Here is a 19,547-nt window from a genome sequence, read left to right as displayed (position 1 = left end):
AACATATTGTGCACTTGTCTGCTACACAAGTATAATCTATGAGACCAGTGGATCTTTATGTCAAATTTTTGACATTTTAAATCACACATTATTAGTGTTGGGGAGTAACAGATTACATGTACCGGAGTTACGTAATCAGAGTACAAATTATGAGTAACTGTATTCGGTTACAGTTACTTCTTTAATGAGTGGTAATTGGATTACAGTGAAATAAATGGATTGCATGACAGTATTTTCCTGTTTTCACATTTTGGGCTATATCCCCCTTTTTTTTTTTTTTTTATTCCACTCATTGCTGGAAAATAAACCAGGTCTAAACCAGGACTAAACCAGGACTAAAAAACAGGATTTAACAGGATTTAACAAGACTAAACCATGCTGCACGGACATGTCTCCTCCTCTTCTATCAATAATATTTTTAATACGGTTCAGTAAAGTCTGGGCTTTTTATTTTCTTTTAGCAGACAAAACATCTTATGTTACGATATCCTAGTCTTTGCTTCTCTACAGCAAATCCAGTAATCCAAAGTATTCAGATTACATTACTCACCTTTAATAATTTAATGGATTACGTTACAAACTAAGTAACCTTCCCAACACTGCACATTATTGATCTCAAACTACTTAATAAAAGAAATAAGTTGGTTGACTTCATGGTTGGAAAACTGCAGAGCCCACTAGAGCTGCAGTCAATGTACACATCAACACAACAGAGCTGAGCAGCTGGACCATTTCACCACACAAATGTCAGTTAGTTTCAGTTTTCTAGCAGCAAAAAGTTACAAAAAGTTGAATTTGGGGTGAAGGATGTTATAAAAATGAAAATATATTATAAGGGTTAACATTTTTAAGTCTAAAGTATTTGTCAAGTAGAACCTAAAAATCTGAATTGGGTAATAACTTCCCTTTAGCTGAACAAAAAGTCTCTTCTCATTGTTCTGTTTTCACTGTAGCTGAGTGGTTTTCATTTAGTACATTATTTTTTCACATTTTATGACATTCTGAGGCTAATCCCAAACTCCCCATTAAAACTGCATTATGTTCACTTTGCTTTTGACTCCAGGCACTTCCATTTCGATATTTTGTTTTTGTTTACACATTTTTAAAGGGTCTGTTTTACTCCCTTTTCATTATAGCAGCCTGATGTGCAACTGCCTCGATTAAATGATTGGTTAACTGACCAAATACTGGGAGAGGACTGACACCACACGCTTGTAGACGAGCCTCCCCCGCCACAGTCACACTGACAGACAAAGTAAAGACTCATTATTACTGACTGTCTTTTTTTTTTTTTTTTTTACTTTTAGCTACCTCCTTATTCTGTCAATATACAGTACCATGTGCAATATACAGTATTATGTGCAATATACAGTACTATGCGCAATATACAGTACAGTATTATGTGCGTGCAATAAACAGTATTTATTATACTCACTGCTGCTTTTAAATAACAGGCCTATTCAAATGATGTATTTCATGTGGAGTTCATGCAGTTCTGTCCCAGTTTGACCACTTGAATTTGACACAACCTTTTTAATAGTATTGTTTATTTTTTTAATCAAGTTTGAAATGTAATATATTTTAATAAACTGCATCTGTATGTTTTGTGCACATTTGGAATATTACCTGAAACAGTGTGCATCTTAATTAAAACATACTAGAGGACTCCATGTATTTCAAACCAAAGGGTGCATATAATTAATTTTGCCAAGTGCATAACTCATCATTGCTATTACCTCGTCATTATTCTATGTAGTGTGTCTAATAGAAACACCATGCATCAAGGTTGAATAGGGGCCTAACAGCACAGCAGCAGTCTTGTTATTGCACTGGGCCATAGACTCATTTAATTCACTGGAGAATGATAGTGCACTTTACAGTCCACCCGAGTCAGCAAAGCAAGCGCATTCAGATCCTACTCCTCCGCTACACCAAATAACCTTTATTCTTTAGCTTTGTCATTGAAGCCCACTGCTGGAGCACATACAACCGAAGAGGGATGCAGCGTATCCAAACCTCTCCATATTTCCACAATATTTATTGCAATATTTTATTCATAAAATTAAAATCTAAAGTGAGTGACATTTTTTCCTTTTAAAATGCCTTGACAAGTCATTGACTCTGTCATAAACTAAATAATTAAAGAGGGGTACTTTACTTATATGAGGTTTTGAAAATGCTATATTCACTGTAGGGCTGTCGCAATAACCGCAAAAATGAATCACCGCGGTGCATGTTGAGCCACCACGATCACCGCACGTGACCAAGTGACCCGACCCAGAGTCCTGTATGGGTCCATTTTTAGAGACTGGCACCCGCCCGGACCAATTAACATTCAACCTGTTACCGCCCGTGGCCATGATATCCCAGGACTAACCCAGGACTAACCCAGGACTAAGGTGCGCCCGCGAAGACCATTGAGTGACCACAGGCAAAAGGACCCACGTAGAACTCCACCGGAGTTAAGGAGGTAAGTGTGCTTTGCGGACACCTGCTCCGCGGGCTTAGGGTTCTTTCTCTCGTAAGTCCGCAGATACCTGGCCTGGTGCAGGACTCTGACCCGAACCGGTGCAGGACTCTGACCCGAGCTGCCACAGTGAGAGCTGGAGAGATGCAGCGGCACTTGTTCTAAAGCCAAATGTTACTTCTCCTGCTACACATGCTATATCCACAAGACAACCAAGGTACATGTGCATCTGCACAACAAGAGCATCATCAAAGAGAGTTTTCAGTGCCACTGGAAATATGAGCAGTTATACCACACCACAGGAGAAATTCCCTTACCGCGACAGCCATAATTCACTGAAACAATGTATTAACATGTTTATAAATTTCACTTTTATTTTTAACACTCTGAGTCTCCCCTCTCTTTGCTGCCTGCATTAAGTCACTCCCCCTTCAGAGCATCTTGCATCCTGCTAATGAAAATGCACATCGTATCAGGTTGGTCAAGTACTGTCACTGTGTACAGTTTTGTATCATGTTTCTGTATATTTATGGACACTTGTTGTGTGGGAGTATGGGTGATGGTAGAAAGCAAAATTAAAAAAAATATTTTGCATAATAGCCCTCTTTAAGCAGATGTAACTGTAATGCGATATATTGAGATTGGCCACAGTATTGCCACACTGTTACATCCCTGTGACCTAGTGCACGAAACCACCAGTGCAGCACTATGTGTTTGTATTTTACTCCAAACCAGGTCAAGGTGACTTTAAACCACTAGACTGCCCCGCTCAACATGGTGGCTGTGCTGCCTCTGCTCCTGCAGCCTCAGCACACGGGCTAATGTTACACCAGCTCACAGGTAGAGCCACATCAATGCACTCAGAGCACATTATGATGTAACTCCCACAGACCGATGTAAAAAAAAAATACAGAGACCACATGGCCAGTCAAAATCAGACATAGGCCTGTTATGAAAACAAATTTTGAAGCATGATATATTGCTGAAGAAAATATAGAAAATAAATGATAACCTCTTGTACAGAGCTGAGATTTTTTATGACTTACTTTCTATTTTATTTTGAATTGTACATTACATTTATATAATTATGCCTTCTCTTTTTTGCTACTTATTTAGAATGTATTATTATCATTTATATTTTTGACAGTTTGTTATTATATTATATTGCAATGTGAGAGCAACTGTGTCCAACTCATTTCCCTGGTGTAACAATAAAGTGTGTCTTTGTCTAAGTCTAAGTATCTAATTTATGCCACTGACACAATAACCCAAGAGTAGATTTTAACCAAACTATTGTAAATCTGCAATATTGTTAAAAAACACCAAAGCTGCAGTAAAACATCTGTAATGAGTCATAGAAGTTATTCATTCAACCTTCAAATCTCAAATCATATAGCAAAAAAATAAAATAAATAAACCACAAATTTTCCAGTGGTGCAAAGAAATTTGCAAATGATAAATGTATTGAACAGGAAGTAGATATATTCATTATCGTGACAGGTTTCATCAGGTCACATTTCAAGGCAGCATTAAGTATTAAGACCACAGTGCACATTTTTAACTACAGAGAAAATTTTGATCCAAAGAAAAAAAAAAATCTGATTGGCTGGACAGGATGAATCTGAACTAGAGTTTGCTAATGCTGTCAGTCAGAATAAATTATTGCCATTGTTAGTGAGCAAAATTCATAATCGAAAACATCATTTAATAGGAAACTATAGTGGCACCCATAGTCTAAAATGTCTTCCATAGTCAAAAACAATTTGGACTAATCATTGGCATAAATATATAAATAAATAAATAAATAAATAAACTGCTACTCACTGCATTGTAACACAAGTGAGATACTTACCTCCATGGTGTACTGCCATACCATGAACATTTTATACTATACACCAGCTGCCATAGTTACAGTAAAATCTATGGGAAACTCTGTAAACATACCAGAGCTGCTTTAAAGGGCCCATCTGATGTAAAATAACTCTTTTCACATTGTATCTTCTGCACATATTCAAGCACAATTTGGGTTTTGGAACATACTTAAACAATAGTTATGAAATCTTACTGATTTCATGGAGGCAGTCATAGACCAGGAACTATGAAAGGCCACTCATGCAAAATAAACTTTTCAGAGCTTTTTACCTTCTAAGAGTGATGTGTGAGCCTTGTATATGTTGCCAAAGTGTTTTTTTAAGATTGATTCTGCTTTTTTTTTTTAACAAATTGCAGCGTATTTCTGCCACCCTCCCATGTGACAACGAACTAAAGCTGCTACAACGATGACGCGGTAGCTACACCTATGATGCGTCTGACGTAGCAGAAAGTGCTTCACACCCGACCCCCTCCCCCGCTTCACTCCCTCTGCCCCGCCTCCACCCCACATCAGCTGACAATTCCCACATGAACACCTAAACAAAAGCGACAGCATAAGCTCATTGTTCTACACTGCAGTGAACATGATATAATAAGTTGATCTACTAGTGTTTATTAATACTTTACCAATCAGTAATATTCAGCTGATGTCAACGCGGTGCTTGAGCTTCGTGCGCCTTAAATTCCTCGTCCAATTCTGGGTCCAATACATGCGGCTGAACGCGCTATATCGCCATGATGAATAAAAGTTTATTCCTACCACTATCAGGGCGCACGCCTGTCTCCCCCTCCCTCCCTGAGATGGGCGGAGGAAGGGCGGCTCACTCAGAGCCTACGTTGGAGGGTGGAGCCTGTGCTTTCTCAGGACGGGCGGGGGGTGAGCAATAGTCGACCTTTCATAGTTCCTGGTCTGTGACGCCTCCAAGAAATCAGTAAGATTTCAGAACTATTGTGTAATGAATGTTTCAAAACCCAAATAGTGCTTGAATATGTGCAGAAGATACAATGTGAAAAGAGTTATTTTGCATGAGATGGGCCCTTTAAATAGTCTCATAGCAGATGTTGTTGTCCCAGTACTCACGTCTTTGCTGTTTTCCATGTCTGATTCACTACTGAAGTCCTCCGTGTTCAGGTTTTCAAAGTCGGATTCTCCCACAGCGATCGGCACACACACGGTTAGGTTGGGATTATGGATGAAGGACATGTAGTCTTCGTCGATCATGTATTTGCCCACGCTGCTCCCGATGCCGCTGGTGGTGCCGTTCCCGTTTTTGGCGTAGTCCCCCATCTCGCGGTTTATGTCCACTGTGTGGTTGGCAATGCATTTGAGCTTCTCCTCATACATCTCGTCCAACGGCTTCTGCTCGTCCTCCATGGGCTGAGGGAGACAGGGACAAAAATGTGTTCTTAATTTTAGGTAACCATTTATTATTAAAGTGTTTAATATATCTTCAAAGCTCAAAATACTCTGCTCCACTTTGTGCAGTTTTCAAGTTAACAGCTCCTTTAACTTTTTGTTTTGTAGAGATTGACTGGGACTGAAATTATAAAAATGATTCTAGTGAAGATGTATGGAGTTTAAAAACACAGTGGAGCAATTCCTGTATTATCAAGGCGGTACAGAGTTTTCAGTTTGAGAGAAGAACTAACTAATTACTAAATATGCAGGACTGGTGGGTTAAACACGTGTGAATGAAACAAAATACGACTCCAGGTCTGTTTGTGATGAGGAAATCTAACATAGATCAGAAAACTTAATCTAGGCCCTTTAAGTGTTGGACTGTTAGTCAGAATAATCATGACTAGTCAGCTATTAAAATGATAACACAATCTGTCAGTGCTCTCTCAAACCCTCCCTCTCTTTCCCTCTCTCTCAGTGTCTCTTGTTCATCTCTTTTTAGCCAGACGACCTCATCATCCACAGAGGAGGAGTCACACACTCCAATCTGGGTCTTTACTCAACCACATCTATCCATATCACCCATCAATAAATCTCTTTATTGTATACTATTGCTGCGGTTTGGGCCTTGCTGGTGAAATAATTGTAATCATATTTTGATCATTGTTAACTGAATTATACAGACTCTAAAACACAGGCTAAAAGAATCAAGAAGATCAAACAGAATAAACTCAACAGCCCTGCCAACTTTGAAATCACAGCCGTTCTGAAAGTAAATATTCAACAATTCAATCTAATGCCTTCAAGTAAAGGCAACTACTGTCCAAAACACATTTAAAATGTAAAAAATCATTTTATAAAGTTTCAGAATCAGATTTAAATAAAATTACAGGTATTGTCAATAGCTCCCTCATAGCCCCCAGCAAGCTTTCAATTTTCTTTTTTTTTCTGAAAGTTTACAGGATCTTTTATTTTATTTTTTTTTAATGAATGGGAAATTTACTTCCGGAACGTCACTTTGAAGTGTGCAGAACTGTCTATATCTGTTTTTTGTGTCTATAGATCCATGAGATCACATGTTTCTGGTCAATAGGAGCTTGGTTTGCTGTGTACCTTTTTGAGCACCTGTGCGACCAGGGCCCTCATGTTGAGTTTGAACCAGGCGATTCCCTTGTGGATTCGGGCCATGGCCAGCTGCAGGTTGTTGGGTTCTCCGTCATCATCTGTGGCTGCCAGGTTATCAGCGCTAAAAGAGCTCAGCAGCAGAGCCAGGAACAGATTTAACACCTGAACAGCAACGAGAAAAGGAGAGCTAGAATCAGATACAGAACTTATGCAAGAATATATAAGCATCTAATAATGTGAACATTTTAAAGCAATAATATAAAGCATGTGCAAATGGTATTGGACATATCACATTACATTACACAGACTCTCCACACATGGCTGTGGAAAACCCACAGCTGGTGCTGACATGAAATTTTCACCTGAATTTAGTAACACCTAAAGTAATCCACACAGACACTGAGTTGTTTTTAATAGCTGTATCTGCAGGTGAAGCTTCTCACTAGCCACCCCTGATCTGGGACAACTTCCCCAACGATTGACTGAGGCTCTGTGCACAAAAGCGCCCGGAAACCACACTGTTAGCATCACTACTTCCTGTCCAGTTGTATATCTATAGGGTTTTTGCTGAGTCGTGCTAAATGAATAAATATTTAAAGATGAGACAGTGAACAGGAGCTGTGGATGGACGTCACTGACAACATGTTCAAAAGTACACTAATCAAATGAATACTACTAAAGGGCACTTTTGTGTTTACAAAGGGAAAGATTTGTGTTTTATTACTAATGCTAATGCTAATGCTAATGCTAATGTTGGCATACTAAATATTAAAACAACACTGCAAACTGAAGTATTCCACACATGAAAACAATTGTGTAGTCTTGATTTTAATCTATTTTAATTTAATAGGTTGTTTATTTTTTATTTTATGATTTTAATAAAAGTGCCTTAGCTTTGAGACACAGTGAGCTAGTTAGTGCGTTGCTGTGCACAGACACGATTATTTCCTCTCCTCTATTAGCAGGGTAACTTTACTTATAATTTAGAAATTTATAAGCAAAAAGTGCTTGACTCATGAGATGTCAAAGGATCCTTCTCATGCCAAATCCTTCAGTTCACTAAAGAATATCAGTTGTCGTCTATATATAAGGCCAATATTTGGACTTTTTAGCATATCAGCTAGTGGCTTTAAATCTCCAGTATAGGCTGATATTTTGTTTTTGTGAATTTGCTGCTTAAAACATCTTTACATACAAAGAGATAGCTGCACAAAATGTGACTGTACAGCCCTTTTATAGGTTAGTGGTAAAAAAAAAGTGGGGCTGTGGGTTTGTAGTAAAATTAAATTACATAATTTGGGGTAAACAATCAAACAACATATTGGCCCAAAAATATCGGTAGAGCTCATCGGCCTTTAGTTGCTCTGTATTTTAAACAATGGGCATCTGCCATGGAAAAACCCGTATCGCTCAACCTCAAACTCTTATGCCTGAAACTCATATAGGTCAAATACTCACGACCAGATTCCCGATGACCATGACCATCATAAAGACCGTGAGACACATGGTTTGACCTGCCACCTCCATACAGTCCCACATGGTCTCGATCCACTCTCCACACAGCACCCGGAACACGATCAGGAAGGAGTGGAAGAAGTCGTTCATGTGCCAGCGTGGAAGCTCACAGCTTTCGGCGATCTTACACACACAGTCTTTGTAACTTTTCCCAAACAGCTGCATCCCCACCACGGCGAAGATGAAGACAATGATGGCCAGCACCAAAGTCAGGTTTCCCAAAGCTCCCACAGAGTTCCCAATGATCTTTATCAACATGTTCAGGGTGGGCCAGGACTTAGCCAGTTTGAACACTCTCAACTGGAACACAACAAATACAAGAAGATTAGTAAAACCTCTCCAGTAATCTGACCTTTCAGTTCAGTTGACCTTATTTGTACCCTTCTGGTGTTCTGCTTATTTACATAGAGATCTGTGCAAAAATGATCTTAAATGCTAATGATCACATAATAAAAATTCCTAAATCTAACATTGTGCTTCCTATGTATGCCTTAGGAACATTGTGTCAGTGTAATAGACTCAAATTAAGACTATACGTACAATGAATCACATTTTATAATTAAATTGAGATCCAACTGTTTCAAATTGTCAATTTTAAGAAAAGTAACTCAACTATTAACTATCAAACTATTTTTGTGTTAAATGAAGCTGATTAAAATGTCATGTTCTGGAGTTCTACAGGGTTAGATGTTTAGTTTTTTACATATGACCTAAGAACTTCGATACATTAAATTGCTAATAGAAATAATTCATAATGACATTTCTCAGGTTGGACTCACCAATCTGAATGACCTGAGCACAGACAGGCCCTCCACATCAGACAAACCCAGCTCCACTAAACTCAGCGTCACGATGAAGCCGTCAAAGCAGTTCCACCCCTCCTGGAAGTAATAGTACGGGTCCATGGCGATCAGCTTAGCAAACATCTCCCCAGCAAAGATACCAGTGAACACCTGAAAGAACACACAAAGACTTACCACCAAAAGTATCAAGGCACAATGAAGAGTTTGTGGAGTGATTTTTAAATAGCACTTTTCCACATTCAAGGCACTCAAAGTGTTTTACCTGAAGGAACCACTCACCCCGGCATTCACACACACATTCACTCACACATTCACTCACACCAGTGAGCACAGACACTACGGAACAGATGGGTCAACTGTCTTGCCCGAGGACACCACAACAGCATTTATTGCACCACAAACCTGTGGGTTAGTTGCTCAACCAAAGATGTTTATGTCAAGAACAGGATTCAAACCGCCAACCTTCAGCTCAGTGGACAAACAAGCCAACATACCAACTGAGCCTGTTCAAATGTTTTTAGATTAAAGTGCACAATGTTATTGCCCACCACAAGCTTGTCTCTATGGAGATTGCATTGATGCTGAATGTTCCACAATACAGCATTAAAGTTACCTATCGAAGACTGACAGGTGAACACACCAAGCCAAATTTCAGGTCAGATCTGTGAAGAGGTGAATCATGCATGTTTCACATTCCAGATAGAGTATTACACTTCTGTGGGGTATTGTCTGCAAAAACTTAACATATTTAGGTCACCATGTTGCCTCTTATTATTTAAAAAAATATTTTATTTTAATATTTCTTTTCTGTCACTCCCCCTTCAGAGCGCTCTCACAACACAATAGGCTCTATTCACTCTTAAGTCACAAACCGGGAAGAGGTTTGGAAAGATGGGATGAAACTTCCAGTGTAGTTACGACACTGGACTCACCGACTGTGATCAAACTCACTGAAGTAAATGTGATCATTGGTAAAATGAAGACTGCAGACGTAGTCTCATCTCTCATCTCTTCTAATCACATGTACCCAGTGCACTCGGAGTTGTGTGTCAGGGGGAAATTATGAAAACTGAGGTATGGTTGGAATTGTTGATTTGCCGAGCATAACGGAACAATACAATGACATGGAGATGAAGAAAACTGGGACATTTTCTCATCTTCCTAGAACAAAGCCCGTCGGAAGTTGTAATCGCATGTTTCCAAATGTCTTCCTGGTTTGTGAGGCAAGTCTGAATAGCGCCTATCAATGTGCATTCCACTAAGAAAAGATTCTGTTGCACCTTGTGATGTCATGTACTTTCCAGGAAAACTGTATTTTTAAGCTCCTTACACCTTCACTAGAATTATTTGGATAATTTCATCCCTGGAATTACCAATCTCTACTGAACTAATGGTAAAAAGAAGATTTAAGGGTGTAACAACATTCTAATATGGCTAAAAGTTCAAAATTTTACATAATATAGGACCTTTAAGGATAATACATGAATCCCTCCCCTCATTATTAAGAACCTCAATGTGATGACTCCTGAACTGTGACTGCACCAGTTCGTCACCACTCCATAGAAACTGCTGCGTGTAGATTTGTATAAGAGGAAGAGGTAAGAGTTGAGGTAAGCAAGACGCAGCATTAGAGCGAGGCTGGCTGTCTGCTTTAAATGGGCCTAAATCTTTAATGAGGACAGTATATATGTGTTCTTAAGTGCAAATATCAAACTAAGTCACCCTCTCTACTGTTAAGGCTTTGTGGGTAAAACCTGAAATGTTTCTTGTAAAAACGTGAACACTGCAAGGTCATTTCTATTCGTAAGTCTTGTGTTTTCCCTCAGCAGTGTTATGGTATGCTCATAGTTTTAGAGTTTTAGAGCGATCGCAAACCAACCCAAAGTGGTCAGTGGTTTGAACCCCACTCAGACTAGTGCACAGCTTCGTTATGTCCTGAGGCAATACACTTACACCACCTATGAATGTGTTGTGTGTGAGTGAGAGGGTACAGATTGGCAGTCTCGCTTCTGTCAGCTAGAATCATTACTTTAAAGGGCCCATCTCATGCAAAATAACTCTTTTCACATTGTATCTTCTGCACATTTACAAGCACAATTTGGGTTTTGGAACATCCATTACACAATAGTTGTGAAATCTTACTGATTTCTTTGAGACAGTCACTATGACAGGAGACACGAACTATGAAAGGCTGACTATTGCTTATCCCCCCGTCAGTCCTGAGAAATCACAGGCTCCGCCCTCCAAACATGACGTAGGCGACGAGTGAGCCGCCCTTCCTCCACCCATCTCAGGGAGGGAGGGGGAGACAGGCCTGCGCCCTGATAGCGGTAGGAATAAACTTTTATTCATCATGGCGATACAGCGCGTTCAGTCGCATGTGTTGGACCCGGAATCGGACGAGGACTTTGAGGTGCAGGTAGCTCAAGCACTGCGTCGACATCAGCTGAACATTACTGATTGGTAAAGTATTAATAAACACTAGTAGATAAACTTGCTGTCGCTTTTGTTTAGGTGTTCATGTGGGAATTGTCAGTCGATGCAGGGCGGAGGTAGGGCGGAGGCGGGACGGAGGTGGTGGAGCAGGGGACGAGGGTGATTACGAAGCGCTTTCTGCTACGTCAAACGCGTCATAAGTGTAGCTGCTGCGTCATCGTTGTAGCAGCTTTAGTTCTTTGTTACGTGGGAGGGTGGCAGAAATACGCTGCAATTTGTTAAAAAAACACTGAATCAATCTAAAAACCACTTTGGCGACATATACAAGGCCCACACATCACTCTTAGAAGGTAAAAGGCTCTGAAAAGTTGATTTTGCATGAGATGGGCCCTTTAAATATATGGTATGGGTATGCAACTTTTTTTCATATAAATTCCAAGTAAATTCCTGCTTTCGTTTCAAATGTTCTCAATAAATATTTGAATATTTATAGTATAGCATAGTATATACGTCTGGTTGGCTCAAATGTATTCACTTTTAGCAGTTTTAACTCACTGACAGATGTGTTCAGATTAGAATAACTCATTATTGTGTCTGTTTGCCTAAGATCCAGAATAAGCTCTATTCATACTCGCGTCACAAACCAGGAAGACGTTTGGAAAAATGCGATGACAACTTCCGGTGAGCTCTGTTCGCTCTGTGTTAAGTCTGACAAAATGTAGGAAAAATTTGAAAATATCCTAGTTTTCTTCATCTCCATGTCATTGTAGTGTTCTGTTATGTTCTGTTATTTTTATCATTTCCCCACTGACACACAACTCTGAGTGCACTGGGTACATGTGATTAGAAGAGATGAGGCACCAAATTCCAGATGATTTCAAACAGCACATATGTCTGCAGTCTTCATTTTACGACTGATCACATTTACTCACAGTCGGTCAGTGAGTCTAGTGTCGCGAACTACACCGGAAGTTGACATCGCATATTTCCAAATGTCTTTCTGGTTTGTGACATAACGTGAATAGACCCTATGCACACTTCTCCAGTACTAAGAATCTCCCCGTTTTCACATGGGCATGATTGACAGGTGGATTAGACAATCAAAGAAGCACATGGGGAGGAGACATCTTTCTGCAGAATCAGTGAGCAAAGCACTAAACACTGTTCATATGAGGGGAGAGAAAAGTGTTTCTATGTAAACGATCCAGGACCAGTGAGCTCCTTTGTTTCATAAGCATCACTGAAGAAAATAATAATAATAATCTGATTGGTTGATCGTGTTTGGTTCTGGCTTAAGACGTGATAGAGGGAGTGGAGACAGAATGATATCTGTACAAAAAATACAGAGAGATATCATTCTGGATTTGCCAGGCAACATCTCCATTTAGGGAGATTTGACATCGGGGCAACAACATAAATGTTTCCTCTGCCCAGCAACCATTCACACACAGCAGCACAAATGTGAACATAGAGAGGAAGGGGGGCTAGTGTCCTTTACTTCCTCTTAAAGGGCCCATGTTACACTATTTTCTGATCTATATAATGACAGTTTCCATACTAAAAACAGACCTGGAGTTGTGTTTTGTTTCATTCACACATGTTTAACACACAAACCCTGAAGATTTGGCTGAGTTCTCAAACTGAAAATATTCTGTTCCACCTTGTGATGTCTGAAAAACTACAGAGGATTTTCAGACAACATGAGATCCCGGTCTATTTCAAACCCACAAACACTCTAAGACAGAAACTGGTCCACCCAAATGACAAAAAACCGAGCCACACACAAAGCAATGTGGTCTACTCCATTCAGTGTAGTGAAGACTGCAGTAAACGCTACACTGCAGAAACTAAACAGACACTGCACAAGAGGATGAACCAACACAGACGAGAGAGCAGCAGTGGACCTCAGTCTGCTGTACATCTCCACTTAAAAGCCACAGGCCACTTATTTGAGGACAGCGAGGTACAGATTTTAGTCAGAGAAAAGAATTGGTTTGAGAGGGGAGTGAAAGAAGCCATTTTTGTTAAGAAAGAGAATCCTTCTCTAAACAGAAATGGAGGCCTCAGACACCATCTATCTCCTATTTACAACTCCATCCTCAAACCTAAATCAAAACAAACAAGAGAACAACAGGTGTATCCAGGTCAGGTCCAGAGATGAAGGAGCACCAATTATGGCCCTGAATGGTTCTGCTAATTAGACCCCACACCCTGTACAGGTCAATAGGCTGAACTAACAAACAAAAACTGTAAACAAGTAGGTGTGTTAGTTTCAGAGTAGTTAGCTCCTCCCTGCAGATATAAGGAAGTGTCCGCCAGCGTTCGACCAAAACTGAAGAAGCAGCTTGGATGAGCTGCGAAACGTCTTCAACCAAACTAACTTTTGTCCTGTCGACAAACTTCAACTTCTCCTCGCCCTCCACCTTGTGATGTCATGTGAGAATACAGGGAGTGCTCCAAAGTGTTAAAATTTAAATTCCATACACCTTCACTAGAATCATTTGGATAATTTCAGCCCTGGAACTGCCAGTCTCCACTGAACTAAAGCTAAAAGGAGCTGTTAACTTTAAAACTACCGCTTCATGACATCACAAGGTGGAACAGAGCATTTTGCGCTTTGGAGATGTAGACAGACTAATAATAAAGGGTTACTCAAACATATGTGTGAATGAAACAAAACACAACTCCAGGTCTGTTTTGGAGGAGGTAACAACATTCTAAAATGGTCTAAAGCTCCCAAGAGTCAGTTTTGTGTAATATATGGGGGCCAATGAGCTCTCTTGTCCCAGGCCCCCCAAATTCTGTCAACAGTCCTGTACACTTCCTCTTTTCTTTTCATCAGAACTGTAAATGTAGAACTAAATGATGATTTCGTATAGTTTTTACCAGGTTTCCCGTGGCGAGGACCTCTTCAAAATGTGGGGTCATGGGGTAGTGCTCCATGGCCATGAAGAGCGTGTTGAGGACGATACAGATGGTGATGGCGAGGTCCACAAAAGGGTCCATGACGATCAGGTACACGATGTGCTTTATCTTCAGCCACAGCGGACAGCAGGTCCAGATCAGGAAGACGTTAGCAAACCTATACCAGCAGGGGGGGCATTTCCTTTGGGACTCCTCCAATTCTGCACAAATAAAAACACACATTTAAATTCAGCACTTTTCCACCTTCAAGGCACTCAAAACACTTTACATGAAGGAACCACTCACCCATTCACACACATTCATACACCAGAGAACACAGACATTACACTGTCAAATCTAACACTAGGGTTCATTTGCATTCAGCTTGTTTACATCACTCACAGCTACGAATTAGTGGATCTTAATGATTGTGGTGACAGTGACTTTCAGGGTGAAAAAAAGCACATTACCGTATTTTCTGCACTCTGGATTATAAGGCTCACTGTCATAAAATGGTCTATTTTCCAACTTTTTTCACAAATAAACCGCACCGGATATTAAAGGAAACACAACAGTGTGATGGGTCAGTGGGACTTTGTTTGTCGCGTTCACGGTGACTCTGGGCTTTGTTCAGTTGTGGCGTGTAGGGAGGGTGCTGTCTGAGACCGCTGGATTGTCGGCGTGTTCGCAGTGACTCAGTTGTTCAGTTGTGTCTAGAAGTGGCACATTGCACTCGCTTTTTCAGTTCGTTCCTCCGTTCTGTTCCTCGTCGGTGTGGAGTGATGAGTGTGTCTGTGGGTGTTTTTCGCTGTGCGGTCGCTGTCTGCTCCGTGTGTGTTTACGTGCGCTGTGGGTGGTGCGGCTTTGTAGTTTACTGAAGTCGTGCTGGGACACCCGAGTGGAATTCGTGTATAGGGCACTCTGGATTGTGGGGTGCGCAGTCGTTTTTTGACGGGGTTGGAGGCTTAAGAGCGCGTCCTATGGTGCGGAAAATACGGTACTTGTCAGTTACACTAAGGTCAACTTGAATGAGATGAGTAACCTCAACAGTGACAGTGGATTATTGTCAAGAGTCCAGCTCCATTTCCCAGTCTGTTCCGGTCCTTCTTTTGCTCCCTCTTTTTCCTACAGCCGCCACTCATTCCCTGATCCTCCCAGAGCATCTCTATATCCTCCCTCTGTTCATCCAGTCTCTCTGTTCTTTCAGTCTGTGCTGGATTACACCTGTTCTCCTGTTTTGTTTCTTCCAGCACGTTTTTCCCCTAAATTCGGGGGTCTTAGTTGAGTTGACATGGAATGATCAAGCTTTATTACTTTATTGTTACTCATGATGATACGATGTGTTTTGAACTTAAGCTGAACAAATGATTTGCCTGTTTTTTTTAAAGACTAATAAATATTAAAATCTTTGTGTACCTGCATTATTGTAGAATAAAACGTCTTTTTACTCTAACTTGTGTATTTAAGTAACATTTGCTCAATTCAAGGCAATCAGTTTCCATGGTTTTATCAAATAAGATTAAATTACTCTTAAAGTAAAGGTTACTTGCTAAACTCAAGGCAATCGGTTTCCTAGGTTTTTTCAAGTAAGGTTAATGTACTCTTAAAGTAAGTTACTACAATTACTACATATTTCAGATTTGTGGAACTGACTGATTCGTTGGCACAGCTTCACAACATGAGTCTATCAATGAAAACTAATGTTCACTTCACTTGTTATGCCTAGTTAGATAAAAGACGAATTTACCATACACTACACTGAGGAATGACTTGTAAACACAGCTTTAGTCAAAATTTTCAAGGCAATTGGTTTCCAAGGCTTTTTCAAGTAAGGTTAACTTATTAGATTTTACAGTGTAGGAATGTTCTAAAATGTGTCTGTAAATGTCTTGGTTGAGGTTGAAGTATTGTACAAAACGTGAATTGATTATAAAATTAAGCAGTTTGGAAGACAATAACTTTTGTTATCTAACCTGTGCTTTTATGCATAATGTAAAAAATATGTCTACATTTTACTTATAGTTAATTATTGATAGTCAGTCAATTATTTAGTTAGTTTAGTGTAGTTTTTTTAGTTTATTTATTGCATGAGACAGGGACAGTGCACAGTCTACATTAACCTTAAAAAGAGAGATGTTTGTACCAGGTTATAGAGCCAGTGCTCATTTCCACCTGTCGTCTCTGGGCAGGATGATGTTATAGTTCATAAAATCAAACATATAAAGAGAAAGTCTTTATAATGTTCAGAGCATCATAACAATTCTGTATCATCATTCACTTCCAGTTCTCTCAGCATCTTAAAAACATCATCCTTATCAAAAGCATCATTCATTTCATTCACTCCAGAGCATCACTCTCTCTTCAATCATTAGACACTCATCAGTCCACACTACGGGTGCAGGTTTGGTTTGAGAGGAGCCACTGTTTCGCCAGGCATGAAAATGTGCCATAGTTTGTACATGTGATCGGCTCTGTTGGTGACATGTTCCACTTATGGAAAGGCCGCGCATGAAAAAGCTGAGTTTCCAAATGCAGTTCTGCATTTGGGGATACTACACTCACATACACACATAACGCATATGTGTTAAAATGATAACTGTTCTATATGATCTTTATTAACCATTAAACAAATGTTTTCCAAAAAATTTGATACTTTATACCCAATTCAATTCTGCCTGAACCACATTTAAAAGCCTTTATGATTCACAACAGCACTATCTTATCTCATTAAAGTGTGTGTATTTTATGTTAATCATAGAGTGGAGCAAAAGTACTATGCACATATTATAAAAGTAGCTCTTAGGGTCAGAATGAGACTGCTGTGTGTGGTCTAATTATAGTTGTTATATGTTATATCATGCGTGAACCAAGACGCACTTATAAACTCATCACGGTGCATAACTATTATGCCCTGAATGCATAAGGTAAGTGATTAAGAACTGGACCACTGCAAACGGTTTACTTCTGTTTTTCACATTTAAGACAGCAGTGTACCTATGCTCCCTCTAAACCCAGAACCCTCACCCAGACCCTAACCTTAAAACGCCTGTACATGATTTATTTGAGCAAAAATGTCGTGCCCCAGTACAAAAATATTGTATCACTTGAGGTCAAAATATGTGCTGTTTGTATGTAACTATAAAGCATTTTTATAGTCCGAGAACCAGGAAGTGTTTTGTTAGCATGCTAGTTGTCGGTCTCTTAGAGTTGTTATAAAGTCCTCACAATGTCCAGCTCATTGAAAGTGCGTGTTTGAGTGACACACCCTCTAGGAGCGTGTTGGTGACAACGCTCATCTGGCTCTTGGTGTGGTCCTTCTCTTTGAACGAGGAGTTGAGTTGATCGACCGAAACCATGAGCGACCCCGAATGCTTCTTCTTCAGCTCCACGTCCGTCGTCTGCCATAAAACAACAACAGCGCCTTCAGTGGTCACGAGGAAGAACAGTGGGTAGGTCAGTTATAATGCTGCAGCTCCAATGATGCAAATACAAGATTCCATAGTAAATTCTCAAACAACGTTATACTAACTGACTAGTACTATTCCACATGTATACAGTATTTCCATTTGTCTCCAAAACCAAACTGAAAAAACAGATAACGATTAATTTTTTCAGTTTATGATTTTGTGTTTAAATGAATAATGGAAAAAATGGATAATGGCTGTTTCCCGTTTTTCCCGGACTTTAGCGCCGCATATGGACTGAACCAGGACTGAACCAGGACTAAAACAGGTCTCTAAACTGGTCTCAGTCCCTGGTCCTGGTCCTGGTCCCGGTCTCAGTCCCAGTCTGAGTCCTGGTCTGGTCCCGGTCTCAGTCCCGGTCTCAGTCCCAGTCTCAATCCCGGTCTTGGCCCCGGTCTGAGTCCCAGTCTCGGTCTCAGCCCTGGTCTCGGTCCCGGTCTCAGCCCTGGTCTCGGCTCCGGTCTGGGTCCTGGTCTGGTCCCAGTCTCAGTCCCGGTCTGAGTCCTGGTCTGGTCCCGGTCTCAGTCCCGGTCTCAGTCCTGATCACCCAACAGTCTACACGGGCGCACCTCGTGGCCCGTCCTGGCACTCATTCCTGGTTTAGTCCTAATTTAGTCCTGGTTTAGTCCTGGTTTAGCCCTGGTTCAGTCCTGGTTTAGTCCTGGTTTAGATCTGGTTTAGCCCTGGTTCAGTCCTGGTTTAGTCCTGGTTTAGATCTGGTTTAGCCCTGGTTCAGTCCTGGTTTAGTCTGTATGTATCAGTTTTTTCATTTATTCATTTAAACACAAAATCTGAAACTGAAAAACAACTAATTGTTATCTGTTTTTTCATTTTGGTTGTGGAGACAAATAATGAAGAAAATATATATATATATTTTTTTTCATTTTCTTATTTTTGTTTTTATTTTAAGAAACAAATAATACAAGACTAAGCAGGTTTGCTGTGTCCATGTATATATAGTCTATGACTCCACAGAGATATGTGATTGTTTTGAGAGCTTTGGCCACAGCCCTTTTTAATCGACTTGTCTTTAGTCGACCAAAATCTTGTTTAGTCAACCACAGCCCGATAATATTTCACTGAAACATTTGACCATTAAAGGCACATGATGTTGTTTCTTCACCATCTTCTTTTCTATGGAGATATTATTACTTGACTTTGAATGTTGCAGTGTGGCATTAAACTTCTCTATTACCAAGCCTGATCTGTAACTGAATGCATTTTTAGTCTTTTTAGTTGAAGTATTTTTAGAACAATATAAAACCTGTTATTGAATATGTGTAAGCTAAATAAGTGTAATGCCATACTGTGGAACATTCCAGATAATTCCAGATAGCAATGACATCTCCATAGTGCACCTTTAATTCATTGTTTACTTTGACTTAAAGAGACTAGTATGAAAAAGGTTCTGTTATCTTAGTTCAGTCCTGATGTAGACTCGATTGGGACCTGGTTAAGTTTCTGGTTTAGTCCTGATTTAGTTCTGGTTTAGTCCTGATTTAGTTCTGATTTAGTCCTGATTTAGTTCTGGTTTAGTTCTGGTTTAGTTCTGATTTAGTCCT

At 40.0% G+C, this 19,547-nt stretch overlaps 1 protein-coding gene across 1 annotated transcript in view; it reads right to left on the bottom strand.

Annotated features, from left to right (window-relative positions):
• scn8ab (sodium channel, voltage gated, type VIII, alpha subunit b) overlaps positions 1-19,547 on the bottom strand; it is a 97,890-nt gene that overhangs the window by 19,501 nt on the left and 58,842 nt on the right. Inside the window, exons 14-20 of the mRNA XM_020923216.2 lie at positions 17,787-17,919; positions 14,504-14,742; positions 9,158-9,331; positions 8,322-8,678; positions 6,852-7,025; positions 5,421-5,717; positions 4,610-4,612 (exon numbers count right to left, since the gene is read on the bottom strand). Of these exons, the coding sequence (XP_020778875.1) occupies positions 4,610-4,612; positions 5,421-5,717; positions 6,852-7,025; positions 8,322-8,678; positions 9,158-9,331; positions 14,504-14,742; positions 17,787-17,919 (1,377 nt within the window). The remainder of the gene's footprint in view (positions 1-4,609; positions 4,613-5,420; positions 5,718-6,851; positions 7,026-8,321; positions 8,679-9,157; positions 9,332-14,503; positions 14,743-17,786; positions 17,920-19,547) is intronic.

The sequence above is a fragment of the Boleophthalmus pectinirostris genome, unplaced genomic scaffold (genome assembly GCF_026225935.1).
Source record: "Boleophthalmus pectinirostris isolate CB_2022bp ecotype Guang Dong unplaced genomic scaffold, ASM2622593v1 HiC_scaffold_3, whole genome shotgun sequence".
Classification (NCBI taxonomy): Eukaryota; Metazoa; Chordata; class Actinopteri; order Gobiiformes; family Gobiidae; genus Boleophthalmus; species Boleophthalmus pectinirostris.
Note: the sequence above shows the minus strand (reverse complement) of the source record. Positions and strands in the feature narration are given on the sequence as shown.